We start from the raw sequence: 14,713 nt of genomic DNA on the forward strand, positions 1-14,713 counted from the left end.
ATGGTCTTCATAGAATCTAAGCCTAAAAATAGAGTTTTCCTTGAGTCTTTGGGTCTTCATTTCTGAAGACTCTCATGTCACAGAAAACTTTAATTAAATAAATCGTTATGCTTTTCTCTTGCTAACCTTTTTCTACAGTCATGTCAGCTGTGACCCTTATGATGGGGAGGAAAGGCACCCCACCTTCTCTGTCCCTACAGTCCCAATGCCCTACCCAGAATGGGGTTTTCAAAATCCCAGGACACCCACTCTTTGTTTCTTAAGCACTAAACCTATATATAGTAAATGTTTCTGGAAGTTTAACTTCAGATCTTGCTGAAATTTTAAACCCTCAATTTCCAGAGGACCATCGCCAGGTGTTTTTAAAACCTCGATAGGAATAAGAAATGCTTCCCAGAATGGAGACTTCCATCAGTTCTTGGGAGCTATTAGCCCCCTTGCCCTGGCTGTAATGGAGACCGCTGTGTCTGCCTCCTTTCGCACTTTGGAGCCAAAAGAGGAAGGGACCGCCTCCCACGTCCACAGGGACCTGACTTCCACCTCTCTGCCCAGATTTGCTTATGTCACTGTCGCCCCGGGACGGGGAGGTGGGGAGCTGAGGGCAAGTCGCGCCCGCCCCTGAAATCCCAGCCGCCTAGCGATTGGCTGCAAGGGTCCCGGCTTGGCCGCGGATTGGTCACACCCGAGGGCTTGAAAGGTGGCTGGGAGCGCCGGACACCTCAGACGGACGGTGGCCAGGGATCAGGCAGCGGCTCAGGCGACCCTGAGTGTGCCCCCACCCCGCCATGGCCCGGCTGCTGCAGGCGTCCTGCCTGCTTTCCCTGCTCCTGGCCGGCTTCGTCTCGCAGAGCCGGGGACAAGAGAAGTCGAAGGTGAGTGAGCCTCCGGGCCGGGGGCCGGGAGAAAAAACCTAGCCCCCCTCGGTGTCCAGCGCTCAGTGCAATGCACCCCTTCTCCCAGGCTCCCCGCCAGATGGGCAATCCCCAGGTGCGAGGGACCTCCTGAACCCCTTTTGCCGCCCCCTCCGCCGCCGGGACCCCGCCCCCGACCGCCGTCGTCTCGTAGTTCCATCTGTTGGAGAGCCGAGACCTGGTGCTTCAGGCGGGCAGAATGACTAAGGGAGGAAGGTCTCTCTCCCCGAGCTCGCACTTTCTCCCCACTGCCACCTCGAGGGTCGCCTTGCTACATCTATGTCACCTCCGTGCCTGAGCTGCTCCCCTTCAGTAGGGCCTAAGAGGGAGGGCGTCACAGAAAAAAATGCCCAGCGTCTGGGTGGGCTGTGCAAGTTCCCAGGGAGAGAGACAAGGAGAAAGGAGAGAGGCAGCTGGGTGGTCCTGGTCCTGAAGAACTGCTGTGGGGGGCTCTTCTACCCCAAGAATGATACAGGCAGGTAGAAATGGCCACTTGGATTCAGGGCATTGGTAGAAGAGGCAGAGATCTGTGCTAGAAAGAGCTCTGGAGTGACAGTGCAGAACACTCAGGACCCTGAGTCCTTACCTGCTCCTGGACCCCCGTTTCTCCATCTGCAGGGGGGAGTTTGGGGGTGGGAGTGCATGGGGCACAATGAAGCTGAGGGCCTCAGAGGGGATGCTTGGAGAAGCTGAAAAATCCACAAGTTGTTCTCTGAAATTTCCTCCCCTGGGGCAGCCTCACTACCCAGGACCCACTGTCCTCATTAGCCTGAGGAAACCTGGTAGTTGGAGAAAGCTGGGGACTGCTAATTCAGAAGAAGAGGTAGAATTCTCTAGAGCCTCAGTCTATTTCCAGCAGGTGTGTGGCCCATACCTGGAGTGGGGATACTGAGGCCAGGAGTGGGATGACCCAGCATGCTTATCTCCTTTGACAGTATGTACTGGGGTGGGCTCTGTAGACCTCTCCTCTACCCAGGGAGTGGGAGTGGGAGTGGGTGGGGAAGGAGGCAGAAGCCAGGTGTAGGGATAGACTCAGAGAGAGTGATTTCTGTCTCCAACTTCCCAACATGCATAACTCACATTTTTGCAAGCTCTGAGCTTTTGTTTTTAAAATCCTCTGGGTCTTCACTTTAATTAAGATCTTATGAGTCTAGGATTCCGTTTCCAAAATTCTGTCCACTTCTCAGGAAGCCCATTGGAAGCACAGGGTTCCTTCCATGTTACTCACCCCTTTTTGGTCCTCAGCCTAAATCCCATTAATCAGCCTCTCCTTGGAGTCAGTCTAAATGGATGTGAAGCCACTTCGTCCAAGGCCCCTCCTTTTTATCCATCCCTGTTCATAATCCCCAACTCAGAAGGCATTTTCCAGGTCAGGAATGGGATCGATTTTCAACATTGAGGTTTGGGGTGGGCCATAGACAGGCCAGCACCGTGGAGTCAGTCCCAACCTCTCAGTTTTGGAAGGGTCAAAGAAGATACAATTGGGCCCCGCCTCAAGAAGGCTAGTGGGGAGAACGTGGACTCCATGAATAACTCATCATAGCTGTGTCTTCTCTGCAGCACTCTGGGGAAGGATAAATGGACTCACAGAGAATAGGATGGGGATGGTCTAGAAAAGTTTTAGGGTGAGGTGTGATCATATCACATACAACCAGTCAGGACTTGCTGGCTAACGAAAGCCTGGGCATGCCCATCTCTGCTCCCAAGTTCTTAGAGTTCAGATGTCTTAGCTCTGGGTTAGGACCCAACCACTCACCTTACCCCCAACCCCAGGGTAAAGAGATAGGGTTATGGGGCATGTGGAGAATGGAATGGATGAAAGGTGACTCAGCCCCAGAGAGGTGTTTTCCTCCTACCAATTGAAAGGGAGATGCTAGGGAAGAGACCAGGTCCTCCTCTTCTTGCTGCGTCACCTCCCCAGTCCAACTTCAGGCTGCCCACGCTCCTTGTCTCTACAAAAGGACTGCAGAAGCCGGAAAGAGTGACAACTGCTGACGTGCACGGGATCCTAGTAACTGCTGGTTTCTAGGTGACTAAACCTGGCAGAGAGAATCATGGAACCACAGGCTGACAGAGTTAAAGGGCCCTTAAGACAGCCCTGAACCTGACTCCATCTTACAATGGAGGAGCTGGAGCCCCAGCAAAGGGGGTCACATGGCATCAGAGACACAGCAAAGCCCAGCACTCAGGTCTCCTGACTCCCAGACCACTTCTCACAGCATCATATTGATAGGAGTGATAAGACGGGAGAGGAGAAAGACACAAGACCAGCAGCCCCAGCCAGCCAGAGTCCTGGCTGAGTCCCATCATCCAACTCTCAAGCCATCGGAACCCTCTTCTCTTGCCCGGCTGTGGGAGGATTCAGGCACCCTCATGGCCTCTCCCCTTATCTCCTCTGGCCACTGTTTCAGATGCGGTGCTCTGGGATTCCACGTGCCCAGAGAAGGGAAGGGGGCTCATAGAGGACTGAGTTGCAGTGATCAGTGGTGAGCACAGCCGTGGCTCTCCACCCATGGGCCACCTTCTGACCTCCACTATCCCTTGACATGAGATTTCGTTCCAAGAGACTCCAGGCCTGTTTTGCTCTGCCAGCAGATTCCCACAACCATTTTGGGCAGCAGCATGCTTATCTCCCTGGACATATGCCCAGACAGTGTAAGTGACTTGCTCAGGGCCACGCAGCCAGCAAAAAATAGAACCTAATGAAATAGGGTTCTCCTTGCCACACCCCCAAGCTGAAACTGTGCCCAGAAGCTGGTCCTTCTGTTTACAAGTTCCCATTATTAGGACAACCTGTAATCTCTTTTTCCTCCATGTCTCAGAGTTCATTTTTGGATCATGGCAGAGTTAAAAAAGTGGAGAGGCTATAGACATGCCTGGCTTTCTGGCCACTAGATCTTTGTGGCGGTCTAGGGTGTATTTGTTGTGCCCCAGTTTGTCTGCATTTTAAGGCGGAACTGGCCCTGGCTGGGAACGAGGAGGCCCAGGAGCAGTAGGAATGTTGATCTTAGGTCTTGGGCCTGCCTCCAGCACCCACCAAAAGTCACAGGATGTGGAATATTAGACTCATGTAAAGCAGGAAGTTTGCACCAGAGCCAAGAAGAGAGCTTTCAGCTGCCAGGGAATGGCCTGGCGGAGGAAGCGCAGCCTCGCCCAGCTCAGCAGACCTGCTTCATGACAGAGGCAGCTCTTCTGCACTCTACTGGGGCCACGCCCTGCCAGCATATATCACTCCCTTCACCTGGTCAGGCCCAGGTACCTTGCCTCAACAGCAAGTTCTCCAGAATTGAGGGGAAGAGAGGGAGTGAATTTGCTTCTCTAACTCCAGCCACCTGTCTCTGCCCTCTCCTGGTCTATAATGCTACTTTGCATTCCATTTGTTTATTGTCTGCCCACCTCTCAAAGGATATCAGGGCCACAAAGGACCTTAAAGACCACCTTATAAAATGGTTTCAAGGTTTTTCCTTTCCCATCACGACCAGCCCACCTGCCAAATTGTGTCAATGATGCAATGACATCCTTTCAAGAGTAGTCTCAGAGTTTTGTTGTCTGTGTCACGGGCAGAGTAGGCTCATAGGCCACATCCTACTAGCCAGCAGTGGCCCCAATCCCCCCTCTCCCACTGATCATGATCCTATCAAGCCATCATGGTTGACCTGGTTGAAGAGTTGGTTCAGTTCAAGGTTCTCATTTTACAAATGAGGAAACTCAGGTCCGAAGAAAAGAAAGGGGCAGTCCAAGACCACACAGGGAGTTAATGGCAGAGGGACATGGAGCCCAGGTCTCCCAGCCCACAGTCCACTGCACTCTGTCCCTCCTTGTCCTGGAGGCTGACTGTGAGCAGCAGCTGGGGAGGAAGGCATAAGAGTCATCACCAGCCTGCTCAGACCCGGAACATTAACACATGCAGGTACTGTTGCTTTTCCCTACCTCACCACAGCCCTTTCCCCCATGCCTGGCTCTCAGTCCTGCTTCCCTGTTTGGTAACAACAGCCTCATCTTTCCTGTCCTGCAGATTGGGAGCCTCTGAATCACCATGTCCATACTGCCTCTTCCTCTCTGTTCAGTTTTTCCTTCACACTGGCCTAGTTCAGGTTCTCATCCTCAATTGCCTGGATTATTCCAACAGCCACCCAACCAGTCTCCATCAGCCCGTCTAGGAACCCAGTCATCAGCTTTAGGGCAGTCTCCCTGAGAGCCCAGTAAATGTTCTGAAATTGACATGTGATGTGGAAGTAATTAGCAAAATAAGTCATTCTCCAGGGTTCCATAGCACTCACTTATTAAGTGCTTAATATTAATAAGTGCTTATTAGGTGCTTAATAAGTGCTTTTTAAGCACTTAATATTAAGTACCTGAAAAGCACTTATTACGTGCTTTCATAATCATTATCTTAAACAAGGAATTAGGAGACGTCAGTGCTAGTCCAGTTCCAATTCTCGGTGATTATTTTGAGAAAGTCACTCTCCCTGTTGGGATCTTTCATTCTTTTGAAAACAGAGATGTCCAAGTTCCTTTCCAGCTCTAACTGCTCCTTTTATGGCCTGTGTTCCAGATGGACTGCCATGGTGGCATAAGTGGCACCATTTACGAGTACGGAGCCCTCACCATTGATGGGGAGGAGTACATCCCCTTCAAGCAGTATGCTGGCAAATACGTCCTCTTTGTCAACGTGGCCAGCTACTGAGGCCTGACGGGCCAGTACATTGGTAAGAGCCCACCCTTCCTCCCTGCTTTATTTGGGGCTGTATGGCATATTTCAATCACAGGAGCTTTTCTGGTGCATGGGGGAAAGGGTGATGGCAATCACGAGAGTCCAAGCCCCTTTTCTCAGCTCCACTGTGTTCCGTGGTTTTGTGAAGATGATTATATAAGCCTGAGGTCTGATTGCCTTTGGACATGTTCTAGGAGATTCCTAGTTATCCTTCTTCATCTCTGGGCACCTCAACAACCCTAAAGGCAGAGGGATAGAGATTAGGTTTGTGCTTAGAGCTCCCTTTGGCTGGAGCATGAGATGGTAACTGAAGCTCCATCTTGCTGAGAATATCTCATTTTCCCTCAGCCCCATCTGCTTTGGTGCTTCTCTTGGCAGCTCTCTGGAAAGCAGGCAATTGCCTCGAGGTCCCTGAGTGTATGCGTGGTGTAGCGGGATGAAGGAGCAGGCTACACTTCTAATGCCCATTCTAAAATAAACTTTGAAGATGATCTAGTTTAGCCTTCCCCTCTTCTCAATTTACAGATGGGAAACCAAGACTCAGAGCGAAGATACAACTTAAAACAGAGTCACAAAGCTATTAGCGGTGGAATGGGGCATTTGGCCCAGGTTTCATGATCTCCTGATATGCTTACTCCTTTCTCCCTAGCTGGGGTAGAATACAGAGGCTAGGGGAAGAGGCAACCAAAGGCAAGCGACAGCACCCAGGGGAAAACGCTTTGGGGCTGAGCAGTCTACTGGCAGGGGGTCAGGGAGGCAAGGGCAATTTGACCCTCCATGCTCTGCCTGGCAATCACAGGCGAATTCCCGGAAGTGAAAGGACGGCGGTCACGTGGCCCAGTGGCTGTGAGTGCTTTGTCTGGGATGCTTCTCTCTAGCCTTGGAACAGAGCAGAGTGCGTTTGGGCAAGAGATAGGCTGGGTGCTGCTGCAAAAGAGACCAGGGGACACTGAGGAAACTGGGGAGCTGGGCCAGGGCCTCATCTGTGTTCCTGATTTGCCAAAGATTATGGGAGGGTTGTAACCTCACCCCAAAGAAGTTCTCTGCCTTGTATCCAGGGATGGATAGTTCTTGCTCCAGGAAACTCAATCCTGAGGGTCCTGAATGAGTGCTCTAGCTGGCCCAGGTGGAGGGCCTTGGCAATGGGCAGGTGACTGACAGCTGACTTGAGGAAGGGTATTATTCTTGTCCTCCAAACCTCCAATCCATCCAGATTAGAGTCAAGAGGATAGGACCTGAGTCCCAGCATTGCCGTGAACTCACTGGTGATCTTGCGCAAGTCCCTCCCTTTCTCGGGCCTCAGTAGTTCCAGCGGCACAGTGGGTGAGCCGGGGGAGTGGTGTGGATGAGACAGGGCTCCTCGCCAGGATACTCCCATGTCTGCTCTTTCTCTTTGGCCCAGAACTGAATGCACTACAGGAAGAGCTTGCACCATTCGGTCTGGTCATTCTGGGCTTTCCCTGCAACCAATTTGGAAAACAGGAACCAGGAGAGAACTCAGAGATCCTTCCTACCCTCAAGTGAGTACTCACTCAGCATCCTGAGAAAGCTCCTCTCACATGGCCCACGTCTTGTTATCAACCCCAATTCATGGTGGACATTTATCGGCCACCAAGAACCACTCTCCTCTTCTAGGATCCCCAGTGGAATGAGGGAAGGGAAGGGACAAGAGAGGGAGAAGGACAGGGACAACTGGTTGTGATGTGCATCCGCAGGGAGCACCAAGGTTGGGGGACACTGAAAAGGGACCAGGCTGGAAAGGAAGACCGTGGACTCACATTATGCCTATGCCCACTGCACATTCACTGGCTCCTGCTGCCCACTGCAGAATAAATCCAGACCCCCAACACCCTCTCCCCTGTTCTGTCCCTTCCTCTCATTTCTGAGCCCTGTGCCCACCTCCTTGGGACCCACCTAAGAACATTTCTCAACAGGTATGTCCGACCAGGTGGAGGCTTTGTCCCTAATTTCCAGCTCTTTGAGAAAGGGGATGTCAATGGAGAGAAAGAGCAGAAATTCTACACTTTCCTAAAGGTAAGTGAGCTGCCACCTGTGCTGGCTGGGGCTGCAGCCCCTCCTGGCTCCAGCCCACAGCGTCAGGGCCCATGCCACCTCCCCTGCTCCTGGGCTCTTGGGGAATTTCTTGGCACCTGACTATTGTTCCAACTAGAGGGCTCTGCAGACCCTGACTAGGGTCTCATTGGCCCATTTTACAGAAAGGCCCAGAAGGACCCAGAGTGAACATACTAAGGGTCTCACAATCTTCTAGAGCCACAGCTGGCGCTGGCAGTCTTCTAACTCCCAAACTGGGGCTCTTCTCTCAGGGCCAGGCTATTCTCCCACCCCAGGAAGGCCTGGGAAGGAAGAGGGTCAGGGGGCCTCAAGCAAGGTTGACACTCCTCTCATCCCTGCTCTAGAACTCCTGTCCTCCCACCTCGGAGCTCCTGGGTACATCTGACCGCCTCTTCTGGGAACCCATGAAGGTTCACGACATCCGCTGGAACTTTGAGAAGTTCCTGGTGGGGCCAGATGGTATACCCATCATGCGCTGGCACCACCGGACCACGGTCAGCAACGTCAAGATGGACATCCTGTCCTACATGAGGCGGCAGGCAGCCCTGGGGGTCAAGAGGAAGTAACTGAAGGCCGTCTCATCCCATGTCCACCATGTAGGGGAGGGACTTTGTTCAGGAAGAAATCCGTGTCTCCAACCACACTATCTACCCATCACAGACCCCTTTCCTATCACTCAAGGCCCCAGCCTGGCACAAATGGATGCATACAGTTGTGTGTACTGCCAGGCATGTGGGTGTTTACACACATGCCTACAGGTATGCGTGACTGTGTGTGTGTGCATGGGTGTACAGCCACATGTCTACCTATGTGTCTTTCTGGGAATGTGTACCATCTGTGTGCCTGCAGCTGTGTAGTGCTGGAGAGTGACAACCCTTTCTCTCCAGTTCTCCACTCCAATGATAATAGTTCACTTACACCTAAACCCAAAGGAAAAACCAGCTCTAGGTCCAATTGTTCTGCTCTAACTGATACCTCAACCTTGGGGCCAGCATCTCCCACTGCCTCCAAATATTAGTAACTATGACTGACGTCCCCAGAAGTTTCTGGGTCTACCACACTCCCCAACCCCCCACTCCTACTTCCTGAAGGGCCCTCCCAAGGCTACATCCCCACCTCACAGTTCTCCCTGAGAGAGATCAACCTCCCTGAGATAAACCAAGGCAGATGTGACAGCAAGGGCCACGTACCCCATGTCGGGGGTGGTGTCTTCATGAGGGAGGGGCCCAAAGCCCTTGTGGGCGGACCTCCCCTGAGCCTGTCTGAGGGGCCAGCCCTTAGTGCATTCAGGCTAAGGCCCCTGGGCAGGGATGCCACCCCTGCTCCTTCGGAGGACGTGCCCTCACCCCTCACTGGTCCATTGGCTTGAGACTCACCCCGTCTGCCCAGTAAAAGCCTTTCTGCAGCAGCTGAGCCTACTGTGTGTGGTGCTTCTTCAATGGTGGCCGCCCCCGCCTGGGTGGGAAGTGAGGAGGAGAAGGTGGGGCAGGGTAAAGGGGGGAGGATGAGAAAAGAACAAATACAACAACAAAAACTTTTTACAGTGGGTACAAAGGTAATTGCGGTTTTCACCATATGGCAAAATCCAAGGCTACCTCCCCACCCCACAATTCTCCCTGAGATCAGCCAAGGAAGACTGCAAGGGCCATGTAGCCCTATCAGGGGTGGCGTCTTCATGAGGGAGGCCCCCCTGCCACAAAAAAGGGGCAAAAATTGCAATTACTTTTTCAACAACCTGATAGTTAGCTGCAGTGGTGCACTCCTTCAGCTACTTGGGAGACTGATGTGGGAGGCTCCCTTGAGCCCGGGAGTTTGAGGCTATAGTGTGCCGTGACTGAGTCTGTGAAGAGCCACTGCACTCCAGCCTCTTTTTGGCTCCTACCTTGGCCCACTCTGCTTCTCTCACTCAGCATTTGGAGTTTATAAAACCAGTTCTGATCTACTCTCATTCCCTCCCACAGTTCTCCAAATCAGCTAAGGTTGAGGTGTTCTGTTTGACAGATGAGGAAACTGAGGCTCACAGAAGGGCCACACCTTGCCCCAGGTCTCCTGATGAGTGAGGGGCAGGACTGGAATTTAAACCCAAGTCCCCTGAGTCCTGGCCTAGGCTCCTTCCACTGCCCCTGGTTGCCCTACCCTCAGGGAGGCCCTGATACGTCACCATTACTCAAGAGTAATGGTGACCATCTCAGGGAAAGGAAGAAAAGGGGAACAGAAGGAGGGACCCAGGAAAGCAGGGGGTTGATAGGGGAACATTAGCGCATAAATGAACATGAGTCAGAATGCTGATCTTCTTCAACTTGGATTTATGTCCATGATTCGTGCAAATAGCTATCCAGGGATGGACAGCCACCCTAATCTGGGCTTCTGGCACCACAGGCCTCCAGCTATGGGGTCCAGGGTCTGAACCTCAGGGCCTGGCAGCTTCAGGCTGGCGCCCCTCGGCGGACGTGGCTGGCATGGCCTTCTCCCATCTGTGATGGCTTCAGCAAGGCTACTGTGAGTGGTGGTGGAGAGGGCCCCAGAGCCAGAATATCCATCATTCTCTTCTGTTCTGGAGACAAACCCACACGTCCCACAACTCCTCACAGAGGGGTAGGGGTGTGCGTGGGGCAGGTCCTGCTACAGAGCTTGAAGCAAAAATTAAACACACACACAAATTGGTCATGGCAACTAGAGGGCCTGAAACCACTTCCGGGAGGTTTTGAAGGAAGGGGGTCTTGGCTGCATCCCACTCTTAGGATTGCTGCTCCTGGAGGCTTCTGCAACGGATGGCGGGTCAAAGCCGGATGAGGCCTCTCTCCACTCAGCAGCAGGGAAGGAGTTTTTCCCAGTCACTCCCAGCAGAGTACAAATGAAAGCCTTCTGGGTGGAGCCTCCCCAGTCCTGTAAACAGCTCAGTTCAGGGACTGGTGTACAAGCTGGCCACCCATCTCAGCCTCTCATCCAGCTGAGGCTCTGGCCACACTGTGCAAGTGGCTTCTAGTTTTTCGGCAATCTGAGATCAGCTGGCTCTGCAAGATGAAGGTGGAGCCAAATGACACAATCTGGTCTCACTGAGGCCCCTCACGGTCATTTTTTGGAGACTCTAAATAAACAAAAATTTTGAGGACTTCATGATTATGTGGTAGAGCGAGTTTCAAAGTCTCTTATGGAATGCAATGCAGGAACAGTGAAAATAACAGCTAGGGTTACTGGGTGCTACCAAGTGCCAGGGCTAAGTACCTTAGGTACGCTGGTCATGTAATCTTCACCCAGCCCTATGAAGAAGGCAGGTTATTATCCCATTGTAGAAGAGGGAACTGGGACACTAAGAGGTTTTAAATGACTTGCTCACAGTTCCAGGTCCAGGAAGTAGTGGGGCTAGGATTTGAACCTAATCTCAAATCCTGGAGCAGTTCTGGGGAGGGAGCCCCTCCCATTATACCAATCTCTACCACTCATCAAAGCAGCCTCCAAGGGGCTCCACTGAACTTGTAGGGCTCTTCAGGGAAAAACAGAAAATGACTGAGCAGCCCAATCCCTTCTTCCAATCACCAAATCCTCCAAACTGCAACCCCTCCAAGGTGTCCGTCCCATGGCCTCTACTCACACACCTGCAAAGGGACACTCGCTACCTCCCAGAGCTGGCTCCATTTCTGCACAACTGTGTCCCTTAGAAAGTTCCTCTTCATGTTGCGATGGACTTGGCCTCCCTGTCATTCCCACCCACTAGTTATAATTCTGTTCCCAGAAGTCCCACAGGCGAGGTGGTGCCTTGTGCCCCATGAGAGCTCTACAGGGAGCAATGGCAGTCGCTAAGGTCCCAATCTTTTCACGAGTGGACACAGCTCCAGGCTCTTCAGCCTTTCATGGTGGACACCATGGTCAGGGGAGCTTTTCAAACAGAAATATGGTCACGCCACTCTGCTTTAAAAATGTCCAGTGACTACACATTATGCTGAGGATAAGACCCAGGCCTCCCACCACGCTCCACAGGCCTGCACGGTCAGGACCCGGCTACGTCCTGAACCCTGCGTTGCCCCTCTCTTTCCCTACCTTGTTCTTGGCTCCAGCCACGCTGGTCTTCCCTCCGATCCTCAAATCAGCTCCCCTACTTCCCCTCCTCCCACCACGGCCTCTGCATTTGTCATGTTGTCTGCAAAAGCATCCTCCACCCCTACCTCTCCACCTAGCTAGTGTCACTCATTCTGAGAGTCTCAACTCAAATGCTGCCCCCGGTCTAGGTCGGCTTCCTCTGCTATCTGCTCCCACAGAAACCGGCTCTTCTTCCTTTAGGGCACTTGAGTGCAGCCTGTTTGTGTGGTGTTTGTTTATTCATTTCTGCCTCCCTCATTAGACATTACGCTGTATAAGGGCAAGGACTGTATCTGCTTCTGTTCTCTAGGCATCCATAGCACCTAGCACAATGCCTGGCATTAGATAATGCACTAGAATGAATGGTTTCAGCCCCCTTCACTCTGTGGTTGCCATTACTCTCCATTCAACACTGTTTTGGAAAGCTGGGCCTCTCCTCCACCAAGATCAGAAACTAACAACATCACCCCCAAACTCAGGCAATGCTGGCAGATAAGATATTATCTCCCCCAGGGAGGACCAAGACTCAGTATTAGGGGCTCACCTGGTTCTGTAGGCCTGGCTGTGGGAGGGTCCATCACTTGGGAGCTCTGATTTGGATTTCGAACCCCTCCACAGGGTAGACGCCAGGTGTATTCCGGCTGCGACAAAACTGGTGCTTAATAATCAATAATCACACCCAAAAATTACAATAGCACCTACTGTGCCAGGACAATACTAAATCTGTATTAGTCAAGTATAATTGAATCTTTATAACAACCCAGGCTGGCACTCCCATTTCACAGGTAAGGAATCTGAGGCTCAGAGGGGATAACTTGCTGAAGGTCATCCAGCAAGGAGAATGGCTAAGCTTGGATTTGAATCCAGGTCTTTGTAAATCCAGAGCCAATCTCTTAAGTGCCATACTATATACTCTGGTGTTTAAAGATGTGTACCAAGAAGGGTCATATGGGAGAAGCTGAAAAAGAGGCCAGCCAGGAGGTTTCTGTAATGGTCCAGGGGAGAGCTGGGATGCCTAAGGTGGGGCTGTGGCAGAGGACTGGGGAAAATGGGACAAGTGACAGCAGATCTTTGGAAGAAGAATGATAAGAAGGGAAAAGAGGCCAGGCGCAGTGGCTCACGCCTGTAATCCTAGCACTTTGGGAGGCCAAGGCGGGTGGATCACCTGAGGTCAGGAGTTCAAGACCAGCCTGGCCAATATGGAGAAACCCCGTCTCTACCAAAAATACAAAAAATTACCGGGCGTGGTGGTGCATGCCTGTAATCCCAGCTACTTGGGAGGCTAAGGCAGGAGAATAGCTTGAACCTGGGAGGCAGAGGTTGCAATGAGCCGAGATCGTATCACTGCACTCCAGCATGGGCAAAAAAGAGTGAAACTCCATCTCAAAAAAAAAAGGAAAAGAAAATAAAAAAAGAGAGGAGAGAAGAAGAGGAGGGGAGGGGAGAGGAGGGGAGGGGAGGGGAGGGGAGAGGAAAGGAAAGGAAAGAGAGAGAAACATGGTGAGGCTCTGGAATCTAGTTACATGTGGAAGTTATAAGAAAAAGCAAACCCAAACTCTGATACCCATGGCCTGGGGCCTGGAGGGAGTCCTCCTTCCCACCCTGCACTCTTACTCAGCCTTCTCCGTCCTAGACCAGTGACCCTGAACAGCTGTGGGGCAGCCCTGCGGGACTGTGGCCAGATCCCTGCCCCTGGGTAGCAGCCCAGAGCCAGGCCCTGGACACCCACCTGCCACCACGGTGCTGTTTAGTTCAGAAGGATGCAGTTTCTGAACCCCTCACTTAACCTTCCTCTCTGGAAGGTGTCTGGGGCAGCCTCTGTGTGTGCCCTGGAGCAAGGGAGGGACACAGACTCACCAGATGGAAGAGGCGCGAGTTGGGGAGTGGGGGCGGGTGCTCCATGGCCATGGGGGGAGGGGGGTAGCGGATCTGGGACCAGTCCTCGAAGCCATGGTGTGGCACCATGGCTGGCATGGGCGGGTAGGCGTAGGGGTAGGCCCCGCAGAGATGTTCTGGGTGGGGCTCCACATGGTAACGCTCTCCTGAGGCCTGCAAGAAAGGCTGACGTCTGGCTTTGGCCTGCAACAGGCTGCACAGGACACCCATCTCATCACCCTCTAAATAGAATGTTAGCTCTCTGAAGGCTAGCAGCCTGGGTACCAAAGGCTGGTATGTGGTCATGAAAGGCTGCTACATGGGTACAGAAATCTGGATACATGGGCATAGAAGGCTGGATATATGAGCATGGAAGCCTGCATGGGCATGGAAGGCTGGGTACACATGCATGGAAGGTTGTGACATGGGCACAGAAGGCTGGTACATGGGCCTAGAAGGCTGGTACATGGGCATGGAAGGCTAGTACATGGGCACGGAAGGCTGGTACATGGGCACAGAAGGCTAGTACATGGGCATGGAAAGCTGGTACATGGGCATGGAAGGCTGGTACATGGGCACGGAAGGCTGGTACATGGGCACGGAAAGCTAGTACATGGGCACAGAAGGCTGCTACATGGGCAGTGAAGGCTGGTACATGGGCACAGAAGGCTAGGTACATGGGCACGGAAGGCTGGTACATAGACACGGAAGGCTGGTACATGGGCACGGAAGGCTAGAACATGGGCACGGAAGGCTGGTATATGGGCACAGAAGCCTGGGTACATGGGCACGGAAGGCTGGGCACATGGGCATGGAAGGCTGGGCACATGGGCATGGAAGGCTCATACATGGGCACAGAAGGCTGGGTAAATGGACACAGAAGGCTGGGCACATGGGCACGGAAGGCTGATACATGGAAATGGAAGGCTGAGCACATGGGCATGGAAGGCTGGTACATGGGCACGGAAGGCTGGTACATGGGCACGGAAGGCTGGGCATGGGCACAAAAGGCTGGTACATGGGCACGGAGGGCTGGAACATGGGCATAGAAAGTTGGATACAT

The 14,713-nt window shown here is 52.7% G+C and overlaps 2 protein-coding genes across 13 annotated transcripts in view; one reads left to right on the plus strand and one right to left on the minus strand.

The window, feature by feature from the left end:
- Window positions 1-555: 555 nt before the first annotated feature.
- On the plus strand, window positions 556-9,111 carry GPX3 (glutathione peroxidase 3). The gene is made up of 5 exons (XM_008954436.5): window positions 556-872; window positions 5,467-5,620; window positions 7,028-7,145; window positions 7,560-7,659; window positions 8,043-9,111. The coding sequence occupies exons 1-5, from the start codon at window positions 786-788 to the stop codon at window positions 8,262-8,264; spliced, it is 681 nt and encodes a 226-aa protein (XP_008952684.2). The 5' UTR covers window positions 556-785; the 3' UTR covers window positions 8,265-9,111.
- An 873-nt stretch (window positions 9,112-9,984) lies between these two features.
- The window catches only part of TNIP1 (TNFAIP3 interacting protein 1), a 54,639-nt gene continuing 49,910 nt past the window's right edge, over window positions 9,985-14,713 (minus strand). For 2 of the 12 annotated variants that reach the window (XM_055112803.2, XM_055112796.2), the window contains 4 exons: window positions 13,633-13,824; window positions 13,015-13,157; window positions 12,320-12,433; window positions 9,985-10,786 (listed from right to left, as the gene is read on the minus strand). In XM_055112803.2, the coding sequence (XP_054968778.1) occupies window positions 10,771-10,786; window positions 12,320-12,433; window positions 13,015-13,157; window positions 13,633-13,824 (465 nt within the window). In that variant the 3' untranslated portion in view covers window positions 9,985-10,770. Of the gene's footprint in view, window positions 10,787-12,319; window positions 12,434-13,014; window positions 13,158-13,632; window positions 13,825-14,713 lie in introns of those variants that run through there. The other 10 variants (XM_055112797.2, XM_055112798.2, XM_034960810.3 and 7 more) reach the window with 10 other exon arrangements.

This window comes from Pan paniscus, chromosome 4 (genome assembly GCF_029289425.2).
Source record: "Pan paniscus chromosome 4, NHGRI_mPanPan1-v2.0_pri, whole genome shotgun sequence".
Classification (NCBI taxonomy): domain Eukaryota; kingdom Metazoa; phylum Chordata; class Mammalia; order Primates; family Hominidae; genus Pan; species Pan paniscus.